Source organism: Haliaeetus albicilla, chromosome Z, assembly GCF_947461875.1.
Source record: "Haliaeetus albicilla chromosome Z, bHalAlb1.1, whole genome shotgun sequence".
Lineage (NCBI taxonomy): Eukaryota > Metazoa > Chordata > Aves > Accipitriformes > Accipitridae > Haliaeetus > Haliaeetus albicilla.
The window spans coordinates 56,040,615-56,066,072 of record NC_091516.1 but is presented as its reverse complement, the minus strand read 5'-3'; the positions used below and the strand labels follow the sequence as shown (position 1 = coordinate 56,066,072).

The 25,458-nt window shown below is 48.5% G+C and overlaps 2 protein-coding genes across 9 annotated transcripts in view; one reads left to right on the top strand and one right to left on the bottom strand.

The window, feature by feature from the left end:
* Positions 1-665: 665 nt before the first annotated feature.
* On the bottom strand, positions 666-24,223 carry TBC1D2 (TBC1 domain family member 2). 6 transcript variants are annotated; one of them, XM_069776374.1, is made up of 15 exons: positions 24,154-24,223; positions 21,799-21,970; positions 19,557-20,062; positions 18,758-18,890; positions 17,697-17,838; positions 15,486-15,622; positions 14,692-14,867; positions 13,194-13,580; positions 12,239-12,349; positions 10,412-10,599; positions 8,743-9,213; positions 7,640-7,760; positions 5,292-5,477; positions 4,508-4,629; positions 666-3,251 (listed from the first exon to the last, which is right to left on the bottom strand). In XM_069776374.1, the coding sequence occupies exons 3-15, from the start codon at positions 19,962-19,964 to the stop codon at positions 3,050-3,052; spliced, it is 2,784 nt and encodes a 927-aa protein (XP_069632475.1). In that variant the 5' UTR covers positions 19,965-20,062; positions 21,799-21,970; positions 24,154-24,223; the 3' UTR covers positions 666-3,049. The 6 variants fall into 6 exon arrangements, with proteins under 6 accessions (XP_069632475.1, XP_069632474.1, XP_069632476.1 ...); XM_069776373.1 differs by lacking the exon at positions 24,154-24,223 and adding an exon at positions 23,826-24,140; XM_069776375.1 differs by lacking the exon at positions 24,154-24,223 and adding an exon at positions 23,826-24,140 and having other exon boundaries at positions 21,799-21,966.
* Positions 24,224-24,351: 128 nt separating this feature from the next.
* Positions 24,352-25,458, top strand: part of ELP1 (elongator acetyltransferase complex subunit 1) — a 32,286-nt gene continuing 31,179 nt past the window's right edge. For all 3 annotated transcript variants that reach the window (XM_069776365.1, XM_069776366.1, XM_069776364.1), the window contains exon 1: positions 24,352-24,551. In XM_069776365.1, the coding sequence (XP_069632466.1) occupies positions 24,402-24,551 (150 nt within the window). In that variant the 5' untranslated portion in view covers positions 24,352-24,401. The remainder of the gene's footprint in view (positions 24,552-25,458) is intronic.

The window sequence follows — 25,458 nt, the reverse complement described above, 5'->3', positions numbered from 1 at the left end:
CAGAGACAGAAGGCTTAATTTAACAAGTAATGTTATGCATACAGCAAAGCTCAGCAAAAGCTGACTCTGGGGTGGAAAGACACCAGTTTTATCCACAGGTGTCAGCACAAGCAGAGGGAGCTACTGGGCTGCGTAACCAGGTCAAACTGTTTTCCAACCACAACAGTTGGCGTGGCAGCACAAATTACCCTTGTGCACTTCATGCAGGGGTAACCTCTGTTCAAAGGACCCCCGGCACTAACTGATACTCACTGCAGGTCTTGCAGAGGCCTGAGGCCTTGCATAGGGCTAAGCCAGCCTCTGGGCCCAGCTTGCATTTTGTCACACGAGTTCAGTGCTTTTCAGTAGCCCTAAAGCTTGTGGAGCAGAAGGGAAGTAGAGTAGGGCCCATGAGGACATGCTAGCTTGGCTCCAAGGTGCAGGCCTGCACAGGCCTTGCAGATATTCCTGCATCTACCACATTTTAGTAAAGAACAACCACAAGTAGCTGGTTGGCCGTATGACCACAGGAAATGGCCCTCAGCAAATACATGTGCGGAGCAAAACCAAGAGCTGCTGAAGACACAACAGAAGAGAAACTTCTAACAACCCTGAGATGTCCTCCCCTTCTGATTTCAATTAAAAATTATTTGCAGAATTTCCCATCATAGACAACAGCTTGGTCGTTATGCCTTCTTCACAAAAGTTTATTTTTTAACGGGTCATTATATATCACATAGACCAATGTTTGTTTATATACTGTAGGCATACATCAGGCTATGGTTTGGTCTAATAAGGCATGTTTCAAATGCCTTTTTTAAAAATCAAAAAGGCAGGATGGAAAAAAAGATTTTTATGCTGTTGCAAAAGGCTCTAGAAAAAATACAGTTGTAAGTATACTTCTAATTTCCATGGTCTTGATTTAAAAGATAATGCCTTTCAAAAGTCCATTAACAGTAGCAAAAATCTGTATTTGTGTGCACCCATGCACATAACAGTATGAGTAAATTAGATTAGCAGTATCATCTGTAAAGAAAAACCTTCTGCCTTTTGAGCTTCTCTAGCTAGGTGGCATCATTTTAAAACCAGTGCATTTTTTGGAGATATTGTGGCACGACTCCAGTAACATTTTCTTCTCGTCCCACACTTTCAATGTGTGCAGCTCTCAGTGACATGCTTGGGATCTACCTCACTCTTGCCCATCTATCACTCTTCCCAAAACCTCATTTCTACTTTAATTACTTCCATACTGTGTGGTTGGCATCCACAGCTCTCTCCCAACACAGAATTTTACAATTCTTTGAAACTGGCTGATTTGTCCAGTTGTGCCTAAGGCAGAGCTGAGGCAGACCACGTGTCTCAGGCGAATAGAGGCTGGTGCCTCTTCCACTAGAGTCTGTGATCTTGGGCTATGGCTCACCTGGCTCAGAACAGTATGGGCTATGAATGCTTCTTTTCCCTTCCTCTGCAAGCACTGACAACTTTATACCACAAGAGGTTTAAAGGAGGTGTCATCCACTGGACAGGCTTGGGCTCAAGGTCAGTCTAAAAAAAGTAGAGCAGAGCCCCCTTACAGCAGGTCTGCTGCATGCTGTCAGTGCCAGCCAGTGTCAGTGCAGGCACACCTGGAATAAAGCACCACTCAGCCAGAAAGCGGAGCAGCAGGATCTGGCACCACGTTGGGGTAAAGAAGCTGTATTTTATCTGAAGCACTTGACTCGTCCTGGGTCTGCGGAGGACTGAGCTGCATAGGCAGGGCATCCAGTCCAGTGGATGGGCAAGCCTGGGAGACAGGTAGAAGGCTATCAGACGCCAACTGCAGAGGTAGGCAGGGAATCTCTCTGTGCTAGACCCATGGAGGCCAGCTCCTTGGTTCAGGGGAAACTGATGTTTTTTCTAAAGACTATCAAGCCGTCTCTTGTGACCTAGCCCAAGTGGTTTGCACATTCACTCCCAGACTGCCATATTCCATGGGTCAAACACCTTCAATATTGGAAATTCCTACAGAAAAGACCTCCTCCCTCCCATTACGAATGGCAGCCAGAGACAGGGATATCAACGTAGAAACCTGGCACAGAAGAAGCATAACTGTGAGGCAGAGAGAGATGGCCACGCACTCACCCTGCCCGAGTGTGAGGCGATCAGAAGACCCAGGTGTCCCCAGCAGTCAACATCTCCGTAAAACTTGGCTCTGCCTGCAGCCAGGCTGCACTTGGTTTCACACTGAGGTGAAAGCTCCTCTATGGAGCAAACTCACCTCTGGAAGGCACAGTGCTGACAGGGTCAGGCCAACTCATAGATGGCTTGGCTCAAAGCTAAACAAAGAGCAAAAGTAACTCCCAGCATTTCCCAGCCAGGCAGGGAGACACACCTTGTGCTCCCATGGACTTCCACAGGAACCAAAACAAACTGGAGAGGCAACTCCTCTCTCCCACAACCCATTTCATTTGTCCCAGCCTGAGCCCGATGGGAAGATGTCGTCCAGCTCCCAGGACTTCCTCAGGCCCAACACTCATCTGGAGACAGTGTCATGACTCAGTTACTGCAACATTAAACACACACTCTCCTGGCAGGCTAGCCACTGAAGGCACCATGCCTTCAAAGAGCCAGTTTCCTTCCTGACCAATTCAGAAGCTTTAGGTACTAACGAGGGAGTGTTCTCGGTTCATTATTTCCAGTGCTTTTACTTGTACATAAAGATCTCTTTCATGCCTCCATCAGAAAAGATAGAAGAGCCCTGCCTGGCTGGGTCTTTTGCACCACGTCAACTTCTGTCATGGTACCACAACTGGTATTTCCCATGGACCTACAGCTGTAATCCTGAACTGCACAGGACAGGGTGGGCTGAATGGGGAGAAGTACAGAAGAAGATAAAACTCTTTTGACACCTTCTAATCCATTACAAAGTCTGGCTTCATCCCCAAATGGTCGTATACCGACAGTCTCGCTTCCTGTGGCAGATGAACTCCTGCTGTGACCACCTTTCCCCCTCTGCTCCATCTCTTACAGACAGCTGCTACTGAAGACCTTCTGCAAGGCGTGAGGGAAGTGATGAGGAACTCTTTTTTTGTTAAATCTCTTCTTCCTCTTCACTAACAACCTCCTTCAGGTCCTGAGGCCCCTGCTCTGCTCTCTCTTTTACATAGGCTGCCTTGATCTGTTCCAGCTCGCACAGCTCTGCCTCCAGCTCTTCTCTGTGCATTGACCGCCGGTTCCTCAGCACTTTCATGGGGAAGGGGTTTAAGTCGTTGAAGGCGATGTTCATCAGCTTCCTGCGATGGAAAAGATAGGTCTGGTGAACCAATTTACTGGCTGTAACAGGTGGTAACAGATACGCCAAGTGCATCCTGGCATTGGCAAAGAGTAGAGCCTCAGATTTCAGCTCTCTGAGCTCATAAGTCACCAAGCAGCAGAGTCTTCAAGGAATCACAGGCAATTCCTTCTCACACAAACACCAACACAAGCAACACTTTAAACAGCCTTACACTACCCCACCTTTTAAGGTACCGGTGGCAGGAGATGGCAGATCAGATGCTAATTCTGATTGCCCCAGGGCAGTGTCCTGGTTTCAACTGGGGTAGAGCTAATTTTCTTCCTAGTAACGGGTAGTGTGTTTTGGATTTAGTGAGAATAATGTTGATAATACACTGATGTTCTAGCTATTGCTAAGTAGTGCTGATCCTAAGTTAAGGGGTTTTCAGTTTCCCATGCTCCGTGAGCAAGCAGTAGTACAAAAAGCTGGGAGGGAGCACAGCCAGGACGGCTGACTTGAACTAGCCAAAGGGATATTCCATATCATAGGACATCATGTCCAGTATATAAACTGGGGGGAGTTAACCCGGAGGGGTGGATCACTGCTCAGGCATCAGTCAGCAGGTGGTGAGCAACTGCACTTATCTTTTCTTGTTTTCTTTTGGGGCTGTTTTTTTTTTTATATTCATTTTCATTACTATTATTGTTATTGTTTTATTGTTGTTGTTAGTATTATATTTTATTTTCCCTTAGTTATTAAATTACTCTTATCTCAACCCACAGGTTGTGCTTTTTCTCAATTCTCTCCCTCATCCCACTGGGAGTGAGTGAGCAGCTGTGTGGTGCTTAGTTGCTGGCTGGGGTTAAACCATGACAGGAATATTCCTGACGCTGAGCTCTTATGATCACAGAAACCTTCCTCTCTGACTCATGTTGCCATTAAAGGTTGTGAGTGGTGCTGTGTTTCCAAATACCCCAACTACAGCTTGAGAGAAACCCAGCAAGTGGCAGCACAATTTCCAGCTGCTGCAAAAAGCAGGCTGGCCCAGACTTTGTAGCCTGCTCTGCTGTAACATGCCTTTGCCTGAGCCAAAAAGACTTTAAGTAACACCTCAAAGGGCAAGCCAAAAAGAGACAAACTGATCCATGTCCCATGGATCTGCCAGTGTGCATGCATCTCTCTTAATAGACTGGTCACAACTCTTTTTTATGCTGACCTAACAGGCAAGCAAGAACAAACTCAGGATGGAAGGTTATCTACAACCCACAGTCCTACCTGCCATCCATGATCATTCTCGTGAAAAAGCGTAGGTACTGGTAGATCTCCACACTGTCATGAATTCTTAGGATTTCCTCCTCATTGTATTTAAAAATTGCAAGAGCATAACGGAAAATCACCTGGAGGGTTGAAAGGTATTTGAGTTGACATAGTCTTAGGCAGCTGAGGGACCAGGCCCTCCTGGTGTAAAACATGGGGTGGGGCACACAGCACTTGCAGTATAAGCTGGGCACTGGGCTTCTCCTGGTTGCAAGAGGCTGCATTAAGGCACGCCTAAAGAAGCACAGTGCTAATGCCAAGAGAATGACTCTCTGTAAGCTAATTTAAAACCCCAGAGCATACCAGGTCCTCCAAAAGGACCCCATAGGGATTTCACAAGGGTTCTCCAGTTCTCCCCATGCACATGGGCAATGCAGCACTTATGTTCTGAGATACTAACTCTCTGCCCATCTTCAGTTCCCTGTATCTGTCATACTCTCAGCTGTCCGGGTCACACAGAGCAGAAGACACCACAGCCTTTCAGAGAGCTGTTTCAGAGCAAGACTACCTGCTAAACAGTGCCAGGGATACTGTGCACAGTATCATGGACTAGGTTTGCCTACCAGCAGCAAGTACACAGACAACACAGAGGCTGGAAGGCATCAAGGCACCCCACCAAACAGGCAGGATAGGACAAGAAGCACAATCCCACATCTCTTTGACACATGTGTATGTCCATCACCCTGCCATCATGTCACAGAGGTGGTGCAGATGGGAGGAAGGCCTAGACAGAGAGTTGCACCTTAGTTCCCTCGTACAAGAAGGCATCCCACACTCGCAGGAGGATGTCGCTGACCAGGCTGTCCACAAAGGCCACCAGAAACCAATTGAAGGTGATGAGTGAGACATCAATCCGATACTGCTCAAAATGAGCCATGAGGCGAGGCAGCTTCTCTGACAGGAAGTCTTTGAAGACTCTCTGATCTACCTAAAGTTGACAAAAAAAGAAAACAATGAAGCCCTAGTCAAGAGCAGTCCTGGTGGTGGAAGAGAGGAATGGGACAGTGGCCCATGCATGGTATGGTAATCACTGGTGCCACCTTCTAGCCTAACAACACCCTCAGAAGAGCAGAGCATCCTTTTCCTTCCAACCCTTCAAAATTACTGAGCAGTGTACTTGTACACTGTACCCAGCGCAAGGTGTGGAGCTGAAACAGGCCCAACATACAAGCAGAGATACATACATTCTTCTCACTCAGAGGATCATATTCCTTCCCAACCTCAATGTCTGGAGGGAAGGTGATGCCACATCTTCCCACATCGGTCTTACTGGGATTTTCTGTGAAGTCATGAGCATCCAACTGAATGACAGGGATTAAAACCTGCCCAGGTCTGAATGACTGCACACGGCCCAACAGAATGAACACCTAGAATCCCTCTGACCAAGCAGGACCTGATCTTGTCACTTAGCTTCTCTTCGTGGTCTGATTACTTTCTGTGCTCCGCTTTTGGTTGCATGAGCCAAGACACAGAAATGCAGTTGGTGAGATCCCTGACCCAGGTTTATAAAGGCATCATCTCAGGGAAGCCGTGGTTTCAAGAGAGGAAGTGCTAAGGAGCAAGATCATAGTTAGGTCTTCCCCTACGCCATACCATACTACTGCCCCAGCTGTGTCAGCCCACTTAGCTACGGCACAGTGGTACAAACCAAACAAGGCAATATGCATGGTCTTTAAAATCTGCAATAGCTAAACCTTAAGTTTTCCAGCCAATTCAGAGCTTTCACTTTATCAAGCCAACCCACAAAGCATCACCCTAGACCTTCCTCTTTATATGGGTCTTGGGTAGACTTTCAAAGACCAACCATGAGGTCAGGAAGTCTTTCTAAAAAAGGTTCCCTCAGCTGACAGTCTTTTGTCACCAAATGTAGGGGACCCTCTGTGTCTTCAGTCTGCCATGTTTTCCCTGTCAATCACTATTTGTCAAGTATTGAGCACTGCCTATTAAATCTCACAGCTGACAGTACCTCCTGCTCTGGACAGACATTTTGCTATGCATATTGCAGCTATCTGCTGCTTCCCCAGTCCATGGGTTGGCCTCTCCACCAGCACACCACTGTCCCAGTAAACATTAGTGTATTGGGCCTGACTGAGATGGAGTTAATTCTCCCCATAGCAGCCCTCATAGTGCTGTGCCCTGCATTGGTAGCTGCTTCACCTCTACTAGGCCCTCTATCCTGGTTTCAGCTGGGATAGAGTTAATTTTCCTTCTAGTAGCTGGTATGGTGTTGTGTTTTGGATTCAGTATGAGAAGAATGTTGATAACACACGGATGTTTTCAGTTGTTGCCAGGTAGTGTTTAGACTAAGTGAAGGATTTTTCAGCTTCTCACGGCCAGCCAGCGAGAAGGCTGGAGGGGCGCGAGAAGGCTGGAGGGGCACAAGAAGTTGGGAGGGGACACAGCCAGGACACCTGACCCAAACTGGCCAAAGAGGTATTCCATACCATGTGATGTCATGCCCAGTGTATAAACTGGGGGGAGTCAGCTTGGGGGAGTGGATTGTTGCTCAGGAACTAACTGGGCATTGGTTGGCGAGTGGTGAGCAATTGCATTGTGCATCACTTGTTTTGTAAACTCCAATCATTTTACTATTATTGTCATTTTATTATTGTTATTATTATCATTATTAGTTTCTTCCTTTCTGGTCTATTAAACTGTTCTTATCAACCCACATCAACCCACAAGTTTTACTTGCTTTTTCCTGATTCTCTCCTCTATCCCACTGGGTGGGGGAAGTGAGTGAGCAGCTGAGTGGTGTTTAGTTACCAGCTGGGGTTAAACCACTACACCCTCCTTAAAATAAGTAACTGCGCAATTAACGGGCACCTTCCTTCTGACTAACCTGACCTTCAAGTGATTACTCAGGAATGGTTCCCAACTTCCTAGTGCTGGGGATCAATTTTGCTGCTCCTGTGTGTGCAACAATTTTGTACTCTCAAGTCTACAACACCTCTGCAATGGAAGGGATTGCAAGATGGTATCACTGTCCTGTGAGAAATCAAACACACTGCAAGCTGACTGCTTGCTTTTAAACCTTTACTGTAAATCACTGTATCAGAGTCCAAGCAGATGTGAGGGTGCCCAGCTCACCTGTGATGTTATCAGTGTGTCACTGTAATAGTCTGCTGGCATTAGGTTCTCCACAATATGGACTAGGCACCAGAAAGCACTTTCCTCATCTTCCAGGACCAGGAGGGCAACAGCTGCCAATCTGTGAAGGACAAGACACAGTGAGGCAATGCAAAACTACAGGAGGAGACATAGGCCAGCACAGGAACCAGAGAATCCAAGATTCCTCTTGGTGTGTCTCTAGCTCCAGGAGTGTCCAAAATATCAAACATGGCAAGGCAGTTAGTCAGAGAGGCAAATGATCTGTTCTCTGGGTTTTTGAAGGAACCATGGGACTGTGATTTTCTTTCCCATGTGCCTCTGTCAGCAAACAGGAAGAAACCCCCTTCAGCTCTGATTCACTCCTTTTCAGCCAAACTGGAAAGATGATATCTAATGTCAAGGACTTCCCAGAGTGGAAGATGTCCTTCTGAAGACCATTCAAAGAACAACAGGAATAGCTTACACAGGCTCTCCTCATGTGAAAAGGTCCACCCAGAAATTCCCTTCTTGCAGTTAGGACCTGGTGCCTCTTTTACTTTGCAGCACTTTTTTAAGAAGTCTGGTTTTATCTTTGCTACAGCCTTCTTTGGGAAATGAAAGAAGCTTTTAGATTCCCTGAAGCTTCTCTGCTCCAGACAGAACAACCCCAGTTTCCTCAGCCTCTCCTCATGTCATTTGCTGTAACTCCCTTATCTCTAGCACTTCCCAACATTTCCTCCAACTCTTCTCAGCAAAAAGGGGAATCACCAGGGTGTTCTTCTGCTAAGCACATTAAGACTTAGCAATTCAGCCCAGCCTCATGCTGTTATTCAGAGACTGCCTCACTCTACCTCCTATAGCTGCTCCTTCCTATTCTGTAACTATGGAAATGCCGAATAAGTACATCCTGCTGCTTGCTTGATCCCAGCAACAATACTGGGTGAAAAAAGACACCAAATGCAGAATTCTGCAGGGAAATACCTAGAGCCAGAACAGAACTTTAGAGAGGCAGGAGCCCGGGGTTGCCTGAGTCACAGCCTAAAGTATGTGTCTACACCTTCTCAGTGCTATCCCATGAAGAAGCACCATACCTGGCTCCTCACCTGTTCAGTCCCTGGCAGTATCCAATGGCAGGATTGTGCCAGGAGAATGCCAGCAACACTCTCCGGAGCTTGGGGATGAGCTGGGAGGTAGGAGAGGAAAAATGTTTGTTGTTGGTCAGTGTGCGGGGCAGGTCAAGCTCAATCTGCCGGCAGGCAGGGTGCTCAGTGCTCTTGCTCTGCCGTAACAGCCGCTGGTAGTGGTCAGGCAGACGGCTGCAGTGCCGGCTGACAATCCACCTCCAGACCCGTTGCCGATGCTCCACTGGAATGCCACTTCGGATCAGGCTTTTCAGCTCTGCAGAGGGGCTCAGCTCTCCAACGCTGTTCCACCTGTCACGGAGGGGCTTCTCCACTACTTCCTGGCTCCGCAGGTTGTTTGACTTTATCTCCAGGGCTTGGATTTTGGCCAGAAGTTTCCAGTCCTCAACTTCATAGTCAGGTACAGTCATAAATCCATACTCATCATACTCACTGGAAGGACACAAGGCAGAGGTTAGTTCAAAGGACAGTGCTGGTACCTGCAACAATGGCCACTCACTGCTTGGGGCCATGCCAGCTACAGCCTGCTGCCAAGTTCCTGTCACCCATGCCAGAACACAGGTACTCCTCCTTCACTTCTCTTGCAGCTGCATGTGAGAGCCTGCCATGCCCACTGTCTCAAAGCCTTGAGAACAAATGAGAGCCTGCAGCAACAGCATACACACACAAACTCAAGTGTAACTTTGCTCTGAGCTACAGCCCAACCTCATCAGACCTCTCTCACCTCGCCTGGTCCCCTGCCCCTAAGGGAGTATCTAGCTCAGCCTGTGTACCTTCTCCCTGCCATGTCCTAGCACAGAGACAGTTCTGTAGAAAGGGACTGCAAAGGCTCTGGGGCATCAGACCAAAGAACAGAGATCCACAGTACCTTCTGGTGTCTCCCTGTACACAATGCAAATCACCTACTGATCAGAAAACACCAGGAGCACTGATAGTACAGCTCGTTGAGGGTTTTTGTATCATCAGTCCACATGCTGGGATACTTGTAAGATATTATTGCATTCTTGACAGAGAGACCAAGCCTGGCCTGGGGGTCTTATCTCCAAAGCTACCTGGAGGACCTGTGAGTCTGACCAGCCAGATGAAATAGAAACTAATATAGAACTGGGGCATTAACTGGGCAGGAAAGTATAAACATAAATGCAAGCACACCAGCAGCGCTGGTGGCAAGGCTCTCTGAAGGTCTCCAGTCCAGCCTCCCTTCACTGCAGGATTGTCCCCAGCATTAGAACAGGGCAACAGTGGCTTTGTATGGCTGGGACTAGAAAACCCCAAAGGATGGAGATCCCTCACCTTCCAGGTGGCCTCCTCTCCTACAGAAGTTTATCCTTATGTCCAATATTTACCTCCCAGGCATACCATGGCTGTTGTCACTTGCCATACTGTCTGCCACTGCCAAGAAAAGTTTAGCTGTACCATCTTTAATTCCCCTTTCTACAGTGTTATGCTGCTATCAGATACTTGTGGTCTCCACACCACCAAACTAAACGAACTTCCTCAACCTCCACTCCTAGGTCATGGCTCCAAGTCCCTGCTACAGAAATGTCCCTGGACCTTTCTTGCCTGCTTATTCCCCTCCACGGCCAGACTCCTACAAGGGTGTGAATATCACCGTGCTCTTGCCTCTTACCTTACAGGGTTCAGGTTAAAACCTTCTTCTGCTTCTTCCTTCACATCCCACTGGAGTGCTTCCTGGATGAGGTTCCTCACCAACTCAGCATGGGAGCTGGGCAGGCCAGGCACAGCTTCCTGCAGCTTCCGCAAGACTGTCAGGTATTTGCTCTCCATCTGGCAGTTTCGTGCTTGCAGGCAGGCACACTAATGGAGAAACAAGAGGGAATGAGCTGTCTCATTGATGGTTCTTCCTGCATTGCCACTGCTCTCTACTGGTCTGGTTTGCACGTAAAGTGAAGACTCCTGAACAGCAAAGCACCAGAAAACACAGCCAGCAGTTTCCTACAGCCAGCAGAACTGCAGCTATGAATGAATTACCATGTTCTACGAATAAGCACAAGCTGCAGTAGCTAGCATGTAACAGAATTTGCTTATGGAGTGGGAGACCTACTACACCATCACCTACTTCAGCTACTGCATTACATCAGCGGATGGTCATATCCCAGCCAGCTCGGCTCAGGACACAACCAAAGAGCCACCACTGCAGCTAAGTTCTCTGCAGGCTTTTTCCCTACTCCCCAGACAAGTTCTCTACCCCACATTGAGCTGTATCCTGATAAAACACCTCTCCTGGGACTGAACTATGACTGTACCATTTTCAGGATACACAGTAGCACCACAGACAAGGTGAACACATGCCCCTCAGTGACCTCAGTCCCATGGCACTGGTACACAATGTTTCTCAAGCATATGAAGCCCAACTGAGTTCAAACAGCAGGACAGTCCTTGCCACCACCATACTCTGGGGCACACAAAGCATAAAAAAGGAATGAGGACTGTTATTCCCCACTCCATAAGTGGGGAACTGAGGCCACACAGGTGACAAGACTCATCCAATATCTCACAGGAAGCTTAATGAAGACTCCTGGTCAGTGGGAAGTGGCAGTTGAAAACAAAAACGAAACAGAAACCACAGAGAGAATTAGGCTGCCTATAGAGGTGGCAGAAAGGAGAGTGGGGTACTGTCATACTGCCACTTTAATCAGCATTTTGCCTCCCATTGGGCGTGTTGGTCTGATTACCTCCTTTCTGAACGTTACAAAAGTTTCAAGATCAGAGAAGGGCAGTAAGTTAGGAGGTAGGCAGGGTTTCAAATGACTAGAAAGCAAACAGATGTAAGAAAGGCAATAACACTTCAGAAGCAGCTTTTTGCCCTGTTCCAGAATCCAAGACTGTGAAGACATACCTTAAAACACAGGGAAGTAAAACCCAGGGAAAACCCACAGAACAAATGCCAGCACACACCTGGGGAAGTGGTTCAGGACCAGAAGGTAGGATTAGACAAGTCTGAGAGTAATCAGGTTATGCACACTTACAAGGCTAGAAATAAAAACAGAGCTTAAGAAAACGTAAGAACTCTGATCTAGCTGCAGGACCTGAGAGTGCTGCCACCTGGCAGTGCCAAGCCTGGTAGAGAAATCAAAACTAGATGGAGCCACAGTTTAGTCAGTCTGCCAGGTCTCAAGAAAATTTTCTGATTCCCTCCACATAGTGTTGGGTTTTTATTTGTATCCAAAAGCATAGCTGAAATGCAGAATTCTGGGTTAAGTTTCAGCATCCTTAAGACCGAGCTTTGCAGGCATTTTACTTTTACTGAAGAATGAAAATGATCATGTCTAATTTAGGAACAACACAAAGCAGAAAAAAAAGTCACACTAAAAACACACATCAGGAAGAAAGCTTATTCCTGGTGTGTTTTGGACCAAAATCCATTCCAGTGCCAACTTTGGAAAGAAATTAGTAACAGCTCTCACCAAGGGAAAAAAAAGTCATTTTGCCTTACCTTCATCAGAAGGGCTTTTTCATTCTCAGCAACACTTGTCCAGAGTCGAGTAACCTGGTGGATCTCCGAGTTGAGAAATTGGTTCTGGGTTTTGTATGCATCAATATCATCCTGCCACAAAGCAAAACAGTAACACAAGGAGAGTTCCTGAGGAGCTTGGAATCCACGCCCCGTTCAGGGACCTCAGATGTGGATTGTGTTAAGGACAAGAAAATATGTCAACAATTTTGTGTTCTGGGGAGAAGACAGGACTTCCCAGGACAAATACTGCCTACAAAGGAAATCAAGGCACAACATTAAATCGGAGTGTCATGCATAGACAAGACACTTGAAAATGCTAAGTGCACTGCATGTACATGCTTACAAAACACAGAGACATCCAGGTGATATAAAGCTAGAGAAGCACCTAAACAAGATGAAGAATATATGTGTTCTGTTCTATTTTTTTGAAAACTGACACAAATCTCAGCCCCATGGCTGGCCACAAAAACAAACAGTCTCCCACAATGCAATAAGTGGCTCTTTTGGCAATTCTCCACCCCACACTAACTGGTCGTTATAACTGTGTATATAGTGACATACAACAGGCTGGATCTGAAAGAACCAGGATGTATTGGGAAACTGTTGGCAAGAGGGAAACACAGAGGAACAAAGCTAGTGATGGCAGCAAGTGAGTCTGCAGCTGTGAAACAAAAGAAGACCAAAGAAAGATGGAGGCATTGAATGGTGACAGGAAGACAAACAGAACAGGCTCTGAGCTGAAGCTGAAACTGACCCAGATGCTTTTGAGCACCCTATTGGTATCAGGTGAGCCCCTTCCAGCCTGCCTCTGGTTTGGAGACAGAGGGAGCAACTAGCAGAAGTATATTCTGTGGTTCCAACAAGGAACGCCCTCCCACTGAACCAGAGGGCACAGAAATAGGAGCCCCCAAATGACCTGTGCTGTCTCACACACCTTCAGGTGCTCAATCTCCTCCTGCTGCTTATACAATGTCTCTGCAGTGATAGTGTTGGCTTCTTTCAGGGGGTCAGACAGCTCTCGGGCCATCTGCTCTGTCAAGGTCATGATGACTTCCTGTTTGGCATGGTTCTTCTCCATCAGAAGCTGCACGTGCTCCTTGAGTTCCTGGATGTGGCTGTCTCTCAAAGTCAATATCTGCTCCAGTTCATTCTTTTCTTGCTCAAGAGCTTCCAGTCGACTGGTTAGATCTGCGATTTGTCTCACTTTGTGGCGCACCAGCTCCAGCCTGTCCTTATCTTCAGCTGCAGTGAGATACATGCTAGATACTCGCTTCTCCTGCTGTGCTGCCTCTAGCGCTTTATGGAGAAGTTTAACCAGCTCCTGGAAAGGGAATACAAAGCCATTACATCACAGTGCTGCCCAGGGCAATGGCAGTATGGACAGCACAGACCCAACCAGTAATGAGTGAATAGTGAAGGGTCCTCAGGATCTTGAAACTGACTCATTTCAGAAGCAAAACTGCATGCAGCAATCTTGAAATCACAATGTTTCCCCAGTAGAGAAGCTCTGTTCTCAGAGCTGGGCCTGAAAGGCCTCTGCAGCATACCACAGGTTACTTGACTTTAGGTGGATTGCTAACAGACAAGCTGCTGCTCACACTGTCTGAATTCTGATTTTCTAGTCATCCTTCTTGGGAGACCCAGCAGAGACCAGAGAAGCTGGAGATCTGGTCAGCAGTGTGGTAAAATAGGAGGGATGGAAATAATGCAGTCTGCATCCATCTGTGCTACAAGAAGGAAACTCCCTCTGCCAGAGTCCTCCCTTACTCCATCCCACATGAAGGCACAAAAGCTTGTCGCAGCAACGTGTTGCTGATCCAGGCTCTGCCACCTCAGCCATTTAAGGAAGCAAACCAAGCATGCAACTGATTGCCCACCATGGGACCTGGCTCTCCTGCCTCTTCTGCTGGAAGAGCTACCAGCATCATTCGGGGAGAGTCTGGCATTGCTCCATGCTTGTGAAGAAAAACGGTACCTTCAGGAGAGGCAGCCCTTGCAGTGAGCCATGTGCTGACTTCTACAGTCAAATCACCTCTTAATGGTGGATCGCTGTTCAAAAAGCATGACCTGCTGCTAACAGCATGACTCAGCCTGGCAGTTCCTGCCAGTGTCACAGTACATGTTGAGAACTGTACTTTACACATTCACTCAGCAATAGAGATGGACCAGAAAGACACCTGAAGATCGCACTTGGATTTGTTTTACCTCCCATTTCCAGCCCTTCTGCTAGCTGCACTTCCTAGCACTGGGCACATTCTCTCTTGCACTGGGCACAATCAAGCACATAAAAAGGGGTAACACCAGCAGCTTCAACTGGTCCCCAGTGAGTACCTGCTGAGCACTTCTCAGCCTAACACCAAGGTATAAGGGAGTCCCTGTGACCAGTCTCAGGGCCCTGCCCTTAGAAGCAGCAGACTCTTTGCCACACTCACCTTCTGTGACTTGACTTCCTCTGTGAGTGTCAGGATCTGTTGCTGTAGGACACTCACTTTGTCCATTGGGTTCCTCTCCCTGGACACTTCTTCAGGCAAGCCTGGTAAGCCACTGTTCATCCATCTGGCTTTCCTAACCCAGTTCATCCTTCCATCCTCCGGGATCCCCTCCTTAACTGAAGGGAAGTAGGGTTAATTTACACAGAATTGGGTTGCTACTATGAACTCCTGAGTCTTCCTATGGGGGGGGGGCTCACAACAGCTCAGCAGAGAAGACTAACACACAGGACAAGGAAAATTGACCTGCTGGGATCCACAGAGTTGAAGCACAGACAGTAGGGATCAGCCACAGGTACCCCCAGAATAAACAAACCCATGATGTTTTATGGTACCTGTTAACCCAGCTGGCACCCCACCCATCTATCTTGCACACAGCAATTGCAAGTTACCATTGCAAAGAGGTAACCTCCCAAGCATGCAGTGGAGCTGCTAAGCTCAGCCTGTGACCATGCAGCAATTTAACTTCTACCTCAAAGAAATACCAGTACGGGCTGGCACCATAGATGGTATTTTTGCCTCTGCAGAAGGTTCCAGAGATAGGAGATAGACAGATGCAGCCTGAAGCAGAGCCAAAAGAATCAGTCTTGTGCCAATAACACAGGAAGGGACCTAAGACAATGTGATAGAGTTTTCATGTCTCATGACAACTTGCCATCCTCTCCTTCCCTTTCCTACCTACTCCCTGCTAGAAGGCATCATACTCAGACCAGCTCACACAGCTCAGTCACAAGCACCTGCACACCCTGCCTCCACTTCTGCTTCTTGCTCCTCATCTGGGTTCTCAGGATGCTGCTGGAATTCACTGAAGCTAAAGACGTTCCCGTTGTTCCCCCAGAGCTGCTTGGAGCCACAGATATTGTAGACAGTGTTTCTAAAACAAGAAGAGATCAAGATAGCCTAGTTAACAGAAGTCATGATCACTGCAGTCAGTGCATATTCAAATTATTCAACGCCTTACCTCCTCTCATATCCCACCCCTCCTCCCAAAACCTACCTCCTTCATGTGCTGAGAAAATGAACTGTTCACGGCACTGGTGGATCTGAGGGGAGCAAGGCTGTAACTGAGGTAAATCAGGAAGGTGCCACAAAATCAGTACCAGAAATGTAAATCAGCTGGACATCTTTCCCCACGTGCTTGAGCCCTGTATATAAATGCATCAGGCTGGACAGAGGGATCAAAGGTAACAGTAGACCAACCATGTTGCTCCCTTCTTCCCTTTTCTTAGCTCGCTGTGGAAATCCCCAGTTGCCAAGAAAAGCTCAACTATCTACAGCACAGCCAAAACTCACAAGGATCACATCTGAAGCAGCCATAGGTCCTGTGCTCTGAACCACATTTAATAATCTTGCCACAACAAACTCAATAGACTTTGATGCAGTAAAGAGATTCAGGAACAAAACTGCAATCAGACAGAGAACCAGTTTGTTACAGCTGCTGCTATCAGATATTGCCAGAAGCACTAAGAGTTGACTTTAAGCATCATGCAGGACCACAAATGCACAACTATTTTCTGTAAAACCTATGCAGGAAAGTGAGACAGTTGCCTATCTCTATACAGGTCTTTTCCCTCCTCCTCTTGTGTTGTCCATTGGCTAAAATAAAACAAGCTCCTTGTTTTGAGATCTACAAAAGACTCGGCGTCAGCTACTTCCTAACTGTATATGAAGTTGGCATTTAGATTTTGTTCTCCTTTTGCCTTGTTACTGTAAAGCTCCACAGCAGAAAAGCAGACATTTCTGACCTCAGGGAACATATAAGCACATAAGATCAACAGACCTTCATTCCTTGTAGTCTGCAGTTGGCATTCATCCAATGCAGCTTTCCTCGTTTTCTCTACCTTATGCTGTACTTTGTTTTTCCTCTGAGACATCAGCAGCTCAGGGATCTGATGAACTTAGCTGAAATCAGACACGCTACACTCATGAAGACCCAGCCTGATAGTAACAGAGCCTGAAGAAATGTTCACAGAACCAGGGGAGCAATACAATTTGAAGCTGGAAAAAGGCAATTGTTATTCAAGCTAGCAAAAGCAACACTGGGGAGGGGGGAGGAGAGATGATCATATTATTTTGTAATCAAAGGGAGGAGGAAAGAATGCATAGTCTGCAAAATAGTACAGCTGACGCTGATCCTCTTTGGTCCATGGTGGATCTTTCTTCCTATCGGCATCGGATTGTAGCCACAGTAGTGGTAGTAAAAAACTACAGCCAACCTCACCACCAAAAACATTTGGCAGGTGCCACGCTACTTACCACACTTGTGGCCACTTACACATTTTTGGTTATATGTAAATAAGTGACTAGGACATACTTATGAGATATTGATGGGGGTTGTCTTTGTGCAATTGTAACTGCCCAAGGCTTGTAACTTGTAGCCCAGACGGAGCTACATGTTGCAACTGCAGATAGCAGCATCTTGTAGGCAGTGGGAATATTCACATACTTGAAACTCAGCGAGGAGTAGCAAGCTGTGCAGTGTCAGGCCATATTACAGGCTCAAGCACCTTTTACTTGGAGTTCCTGCTTTAGAGAGTGCACTACATTCAATGTTCTCTGAAACCACTGGAAAGTGCTTGTGGGCTTCTATCGCTAGCCTACAGAGTACAGCTCAACCTGCCCATGTGCCCTTCCAAGAGGGATGTGCAGATGCATCGCAGCAGGCGTGCAAACTACTACCTATACTGAAGAAAGCTTAACCAGGCTCTAGGTCTGCCACTAGGATCTTTGCTAAGAGAGCTAGGTGATGTGAAATGCATTGGAACAGGGGGATGTGAAAGACCCTCTGGCAGGAAGTTTACTTTCACCTGGAACATCCTTCAAAAAGCTGCTTCACAATTCTTCTACTTAGGCAAGAGTCCCATTTCACGTAATAGGTGACAGGCAAGGAAGGCACAAAGTGGCAGGCCAGCACAATAACTGTACTGCAGCTCTCCTCATGCACTTACTGTATCTCTGTCCAAGGGTGCTTAAGTGAGATGTTCTGCAAAGCAGTAGATGTTTGGGGTGCAGGCAGAGACGCTGCCTTTAAACCCACTGCTTCTGTTGGTGTTTTCACCGGAGGCAGAAAGTCTTCATTGTCAACAACATCTATGTGAAAACAAACCAGGACACAGAAGCAAGTGAACAAGACAGAATTCCATTGGACTTTGGCTCCTTCATGTAATTTGAGAGCTGTACATTTTACTACAGGTATACATTCCATGTTCAACTGGTCAGGTGGAACAGGGACAGCAGAACAGGTGTCCTTACTTTTAGGTCAGATTACGGAAGGTTCTATGTACAAATAGAGTCATTTATTCATGGACAATCAAGTGACTTCAACCATTTGTATATGAGAATGACTAATCCTAAACAATCAAACTTTAACAACCTAAAGGAATAAGGAAGGGAGCTGTTGCTGTTCTTTTCCCCCACCCCAAACAGTGTTTGATAGTTTTAATGTGCAGATAACACTCCACAAACACAGTTTGTTACCCAATCATTGCCTGCTGTAGCAAAATGCCAAAGTACCCAGAACCTTTTAGAGCAGACACTTACTAGGGAGAGGGTTATTGTTTCAAACAAAGTGTACATCTAGTCATAACTAAACAGGTGGACACACTGCTTGTGCCCTCCCTGACCCACCAGCCTGTGTACTCCCGCTGCTAGTAATGCACACCTTAATCCCACCACCGCTGAAAAAAACTTGCTTGCTGTAGATTTCACAGGCCTCGCAAGAGGAAGGGGATATACCACGTGTACACACTTCACATGCAAGAGGAAATTCAAGAGGAAATTCACGATCATAACATACCTGAGCATCTCCAACCACATGCTGTGGATTAGGAGACAGCCCATTCACATTCATCCATAATAAAGCCATAAGTTCCAAACATCAACCAAGCATTGATAGTTGGCACCTGCATTTAAAAACCTGGCCAAAACTTCTGCCCACTTACAGATGAGGAGCACCATTCATCACTGGGGGGGCGAAAGCAAAAGAAAGGCTGACATATGCGACACCTACTTGTTCTGCCAGTCAGAGGTTCATTCACAAGCTGGGAGCTGCCCACAGGAAATCTGCTCTGAGCGTTGCAAAATTCCCAACGTCTCATTTGTAGCTGCTGCAGCCAGTACATCATTGCCTGTTTGCTGATTGCCTAACATAACACAAAACAGGAAAGGGAGGGAAGTAATCTCATCAGCATGAGACACATCCTGAAGAACTGACCACAACTTTGCTGCCCAAGTCAGCAGAAATAAAGGCCAGCTGTGTCAAGCCTACGCTATATCCTCTGGTCCTAACACTGATTTGGGAGGACAGAGTAAATCTTAAGCACGGCCTTAGTAACAGAACCTCAGTGGACCACGGACCTCATCTTAAACTTTAAACAATTTTAAACATTACTACGCTCCAAGGCTAAGCAGAAATGCCATGATTATTTTACCAGGAATCACCCACAGAGCTTCTTAATAGCAATCTTCATAGAGATAAAAATCTAGCAAAGGTTCCTGCTGGAGCAACCATTTTAGACAGGGGAGCTCATTTCTATTCAGCAAATTACATGTGGACTGCAGAACTCCTCAATGATTTTAATTCAGCACCCAGTTCGGCTTTTACTCCTATTCTGTTAAACAGGGGCCATCTCACAAGTAATAGAGTCCCAGTCTTGCCAAAACAATGCATGTAATTTAGGTCCAAATGGTAACAGTCCAGGCTGGGAGGACGAAAGTGAAACTCAGCTAAGAGGTATCTTAGCAGCAACGTGTCCGTCCTGATTGGAAATGTTTCGTAACAGCTCCCACAAGAAGATGCTGCCCCTTACCTTCAAAGTAAAAACTCTGCTTGGTGTTCTGATCTCAAAAACCCCTTCCCCGTTTTCTGCCTTGCAGTCAAAGCTGGCGCTGGAGAGATCAATAGACCCCAAAGGGTTGATGTCCTGTGCAGTTCTGTAGTATAGTAAATGACATTTGTTTTCATCGTAAAAAAACCAGCGAGACTTCCAGGTCTTAATTGGCCCCTTGATGCCCAGCTTATTTAAATAGCCACAGAGTTTTTTTCTGGATGTTTCTCTGCTGGGTTTCAGCTGTACATTTTCCAGTTCTCCAGAAGAGGAAAGCATGTCTTTCTCTTTCACCGAGGCTCCATTGCTGCTGTTATTGTCTGGATTTGACTCCACTAAATTGCCTGGAGCGGCAAGGGGACAAGCTCCGCTTTCTGGTCCTTTTTTCATCTCTTTCAGGAAATACGCTCAGAATCAGATTGAAACAGGAAATTCTCCAGGTAAATAAGCAACAGCAGATGCCAACTATATCATCATTGTTGTAGAACCTGCAGCAAATGAAAAAAGAGGAATAAGCTGAAGCCTGGCACACAACAAAAAACACTCCCTAGCTTTCAAACTGCCCAGCAAGATCTCTGACTTCTACTTTTGGTCATTGCTCCCTGCCTTCCTCAGCTCAGATGACCTCTATATGTCTGTTTTCTCCCTTTTCCATTCCTAAATTAGCCTGGACTAGCAGATAAGGAGCAGTACCACAATCTCTTGAGTAAAAAATAAGTACAGTCTGTGGGCATACCAAATCAATAGCAATAACCAGGGCATTTGGAGCCATAGACAACAAAGTTAAGTAACAGTTGCAGAAAACATGGCAAGATAACAAGCTCAGGGAGGAGGGACACATAGTCCAGTCAAGGGATTTCAGGTAAGTGTATCCCGGCATTTCCACTGAATTTTCAGCTAATATTTTAAACCATGGTGTCTGGAGAAAAAATCCAGGCTTATGCAGCATCTTTATAAATCATTTGTGTCAGCTGAGGATTTCTGTTAAAAAGCCTGTATGCCATGTGGTAGGTCTCCATCCAGCAGGCCTCATATGATGGACTATGCACCAGAGAGAGTAATTCTGTGATCCTTGCAAAAGAGACTTGGTTGCTCAACAGCCAAAGTAACCTGCTGTGTTCCCAAGAGGAACACAATGTGCAAGAGAAACAGAAAAATAAGGCTAGAAGGGATCTGTGGAGATCTCTAGACCAACTTCCCTCTCAAAGAAGGGGCCTACTTCAAAGCTGTAGTCAGCTACTCAGGTCCACTTTCAGATGAATTTTGATCATACACAAGGATGGCAATTCTGCCGCATTTCTGGGCACTTTTTCAAGTGCTTAACCATATGGCAGGTGTGATTTTTGCTCAGAGCTGCAGACACACATGGCCCTTGTATAAAGAAAGCTAACAATACTCCAGAAAAATACCTATAAATAATTTCTTGCATTTTTTCTTAAGTAAAAACATGGTTTAAAGATCAACAAATGTAAAGGCTACCAGAGACTTCAGTTCAGACACTAACGTATCTGAAGCAAATATGTAAGCAAATAAATTGTTGCAGTGTTAAGTTAGTGGGAATCCAACTGCAGACACAAAACTGTTGAACATGAAGCCAGCTGTGTGACAGCAGGAGAATGAGCACAGAGATTAATACAGTGGAGCACACAAGAGATGTTGCCCAAGCTCACGCTCTTAGGAACAACTTATCCTCATGACTGAAAGAAGCCTCAACCCATCCTAGTGCTGGCTAAGTCCCATCACACTTATTGCTCCCCTTTCCTGATCCCACATTAGCTTCTTAGACAACTATAGATAATATTCACTCTTTTTGGAAAGCTACTTAACTTCTTTTAGTTCACTCCCCTGACACCATGATCCTGCTGCTTAAACTCATTCACAAATGTCAGGAACAAGCACCCTTCATGAAAGTGCTGCCTCACCTAAGCTTCTGAAACACCCAAAAGCTTCATTTCCAAGCTAATTTTGCCTGGCACAAAGGAACCATCAGCAGGAGGAAGAAGCAGTCTCAACTCTCCCCAATAGACCCTGGGGCTTTTATGGCAGTACCAGCATAATGACCTCCTGTGCCATCTGAAGACTCCATCATACTTCTACATCTTGCCAGCACGATGGTCCACAGGCCCAGACTGTGAGCAGGACCAGCATTTTGGGTTCAAGCACCAAGCTATAAGGAGTCATAGCAGATCTGCATTACAAAGCACTCTAGAGGAGAAGATCTCACCTCCTTAAGAGAAGTGGAGAGATGCCCCTGGAAGTCACCGTCTGCTGGCATAGAGCTACTGCTGCAGGCACCACCAAGCAGGTAACCACAGCCTCCAAAACAAATCCAACAGCAACAGAAGAGGGGCCTCTGCCTCAAGTTTCCTTCAGTCCAGCCGCTGCCTGGGAACTGTCTGAAAGAGGTGTTTATCTGAAAGCAGCTCTGACACTGACTCACCAATGAAAAGAGAAGATCAGGGTGAACCCTTCACAGACCCTTCTGGGGCTGCTGGTGCGAGCAGCACAAAGCAGGCCCCCCGCCCCTCCCCCACCGCCGCAGAAGCACCTCCCAGCCCAGCTGCACCGCGCTCGGGCACAAGCCAAGGCTGCTGGAGCCTGGCACGGGTCTGCGCTGCCCGGCGCCACTGGGGCCGGACCCTGGCACCACTTGTACCGCCCGGCCCGGGGCGGGGGGATCTCAGCACCGGGCTGGGGAGGGCATCCGGGCCGCTGGCCGGAGGATGGCGGGGGTGGGGTGGTGGCGGGGGACCCGCAGCCCCGGCCGAGGGTACCTGCCCCGGCCGCCGCCCGCCGCGCTTCCTGCCGGGCCGGTCGGCCGGCGGGGCGGGGCGGGGCGGGGCCCGGCCGGCCCGGGGAGGGCGGCAGAGACGGAGGAGCGGAGCGAGAGAGGTGCGGGCTGGAGGACGCCAGCTGCAGCTGCGGAAAAAATAATAAAAAGAGGACACTTCAGCCGGGTATCGGGAAGAAAACGGTTCACCGGGGCAATGCGGCACACTGAAAGCAAGCCCAGAGGGGGACAGCTCATAGGCTGGAGGGGACCGGCAGGTCCCATCTGCTAGGAGGGACGTGCCCCAAGCCTGCAAAACCGCCGGGGCAGTGGATGCAGACCCGCTGCTCACTAGACCCCACAGTGCGAGAGCCAGGGCCATGCAGCCAGCTGGGGCAAATTGGATAAGGCAAACAAATTTCACACAGTAAAAACGGTGGTACTTGGTGCCACAGGAGACTGGAGGCTGCTTGGATCAAGCGGGGCCAAAGGGTCTAGACCGACCTCTGAAAAAGCCTCCAAAAGAGGTATTGCAGGGAACAGGGGTGTCAGAGACTGCCCTAACCCAGTAGCACAGGTCCTGGGGGAGCACAGGGGGACAGGGCGCAAGGCACAGCCAGTCTCACACACACTCTGGCAGCTTCCTCTCCTCCTGCCAGTGCTGCCAGGCCCTGCTGGGCTTGACAGGCGCTGTGCTGGCCTGGGAAGTCACTTCTTACACCCTGTCCCCAGGATAAGGAGTCTGTACGGCTTTGACTTTCTCTGCATGCAGCGATAGCTGATCCTTGATGACACAACTCACTTCCGTTGGTCTCAAGAAACACCTCGCTGAGTTTAGCCAACTTTACAGTTTTATCACCAACTTTAGCCAAGTTTAGTACCTGAGCAGCAAGAAGCAAAACTGCCCAGATGTCTGGCGGCCCATCCTTCCACTGACCTAAGTTCCCAAACTGTAGCACACGTGAAGATGATTACAGCGTGCAAACTCTACATATTTCCATAGCCAAAACCAGCTTCACCCAAATTCAGCCTGCACAGTGGGTGGCCATTAGACTGGATCAGCGATGATAGAATCTAGCTCCGCTAGGCGGAAGGGGAAAGTGTGAAGGCCATACTTGCAGTTGCATGAGGTCCTTCTCCTCTCTGAAGCCTGAGCGGCCTTCTCCTCCCCCTCAGCGGCAGCTGGAGGGAGAGGACCGAGTGTGACAAGGGTGGTATCAGGGCAGCACTGGCCTGTCTCTGTGTAGGCTGCCCTGGAAGCACCTTAAAACTCTCTTCTGGAGTTTATCAACTGGTTAGTACCAGCACGGCTGCAAAATAACCATGCTGCTCCCAGTGTTACCTTATACCCTGTCACCGTGCGGCACAGGCATACGCAACCACACAGGGAACTGAGCTGGTGAAAAATCAAAGTACTGGTTTTGTTGTCTATACCACAACCCCACATGGCTTCCAGACCCAGCCCACGCTGCGTAACTCACGGAGGGGAAGGTGGTTGTAGAACCAGCAGCAAAGGCAGTGCAGGAGGAGCGTGGGGGTGCCTGCCCTGCGGCCACCACAGATCTGCCTGCTCCGCGAGGGTCCCAGTCTGACAGGGGTCGAAGTGCCAGCTCCTGGCCCCGCACAGCCGCCTGTGCCACGGCAAGCCCGGAGAAATGCCCGGGGAGGGGCTCGGCAGGAGACCTGACAGGAGCAGCAGGTGACAGTAAGCCATCCGCACCGAACACGGGCGACACTGCCAGCTCGGCCTGGCGCTGGCAGCATTGCCGGGCACAGCACCTTCCGGTGGCAGTCCCCCCCAGCCCCTACCAGGAAGGCTCTGATACCCGCAGGAGCCCTTGGGAAGAGTTTGACGGGAGGCCGCGGTGCGGAGCGGGAGCGAGATCTACCCGGTACGGGCAGCCGCCATCTCCCGCTCCTCTGAGGTGCCGCTCCGCCCCCCCCCCCGCCCCCGGACTGCGCCTGCGCCTGCGGCCCGCGCATGCGCCATCGCCTCCGCCCGCCCGCCCGGCGCGGAGAAGATGGCGGCTCCGTGAGCGGCGTGGCGCTGCTCCGCCATGAGGAATCTGCGGCTGCTGCGGACCGGCGGTCGCCGCCCCGCCGCCGCCGCGGGCAGCCCGCAGTGCTTCTGCCTCAGCGCCGAGCCCGGCACGGTCCTCGTGGGCTCACAGCACGGCCTTCTGGAGCTGGGCGCCGCCGGGGACTCGGTTAGAGCCGCCGCCGGGCGCACCGGGAGCCGCGGCCGCTTGTCGCTGTCAGGCTCGGGCCAGGGCTGTGGCTTCGGGGGAGGGTGCTGGGGGCTGTCGGCTCTCGCGCATCGCTGCAGGCGTGTCGTTAGGGGCGGCTTTGGGCCGCCCGTTGCAAAGCGGCGATTAAAGCGTTTGGGCCGCCGTCAGCGGGAGCTGGCCTCCGGGCGGGTCGCGGCTGCCCTGGGGTACGGCTCGCTCCTTGTAGCGGCCTTTGCGGGGCCTTAGAGCCTCCTGCTGCTCCCTGCCGCCGCTTGCTGCTGTCTGACGGTGCCGAGGACGTTGGCTGTGAGGCTGCACTGTGATCTCAGCGGCTCGAGTGACTTGCTGTGCTTTTAAAATACGAAGTCTGCCTGCAAGAGGGTGGTTGTATTTGACACGGGTCATCCCCGTGGTGTAGTCTTAAGCATGATCCGGCAAGCAGTTGCATCACAAAACGGAAACGAACAGGCAAAGGGATAGTGAAGACTAGACGAGGAAGCTTTTGGAACCGTGCTGTAGGGAAGAAAAAAAACCTCAGAGCGCAAAATCGAAAACTGCTATTGAGCCATGAATTCCTGTTAGAGCTGGGTTGGAGCTGGGTTGCAGTGTCTTCTTTGGAAACACACTATGCAATTTCAAGGCGTCTATTTCCTCTCAGTTTGTTCAGTTCTGAAGTTAGCTGACAGCAGAGCTTTTGGGCTTTCCTGGGATCTCACTTTTAAAGACGGGTGTTTTCTGAAAATCTCCATTGTGGTCTGTTTATGAAGGCTATCGGCTGAAATCCTTTTAGAATTAAAAAAAAAATAATAATTCTGAAGTTGCTAAATATGTCAGCTTCCTTTTCCGGCTTTGGGGATTATTTCAGGTCTTTATTACTGTGTTGTTT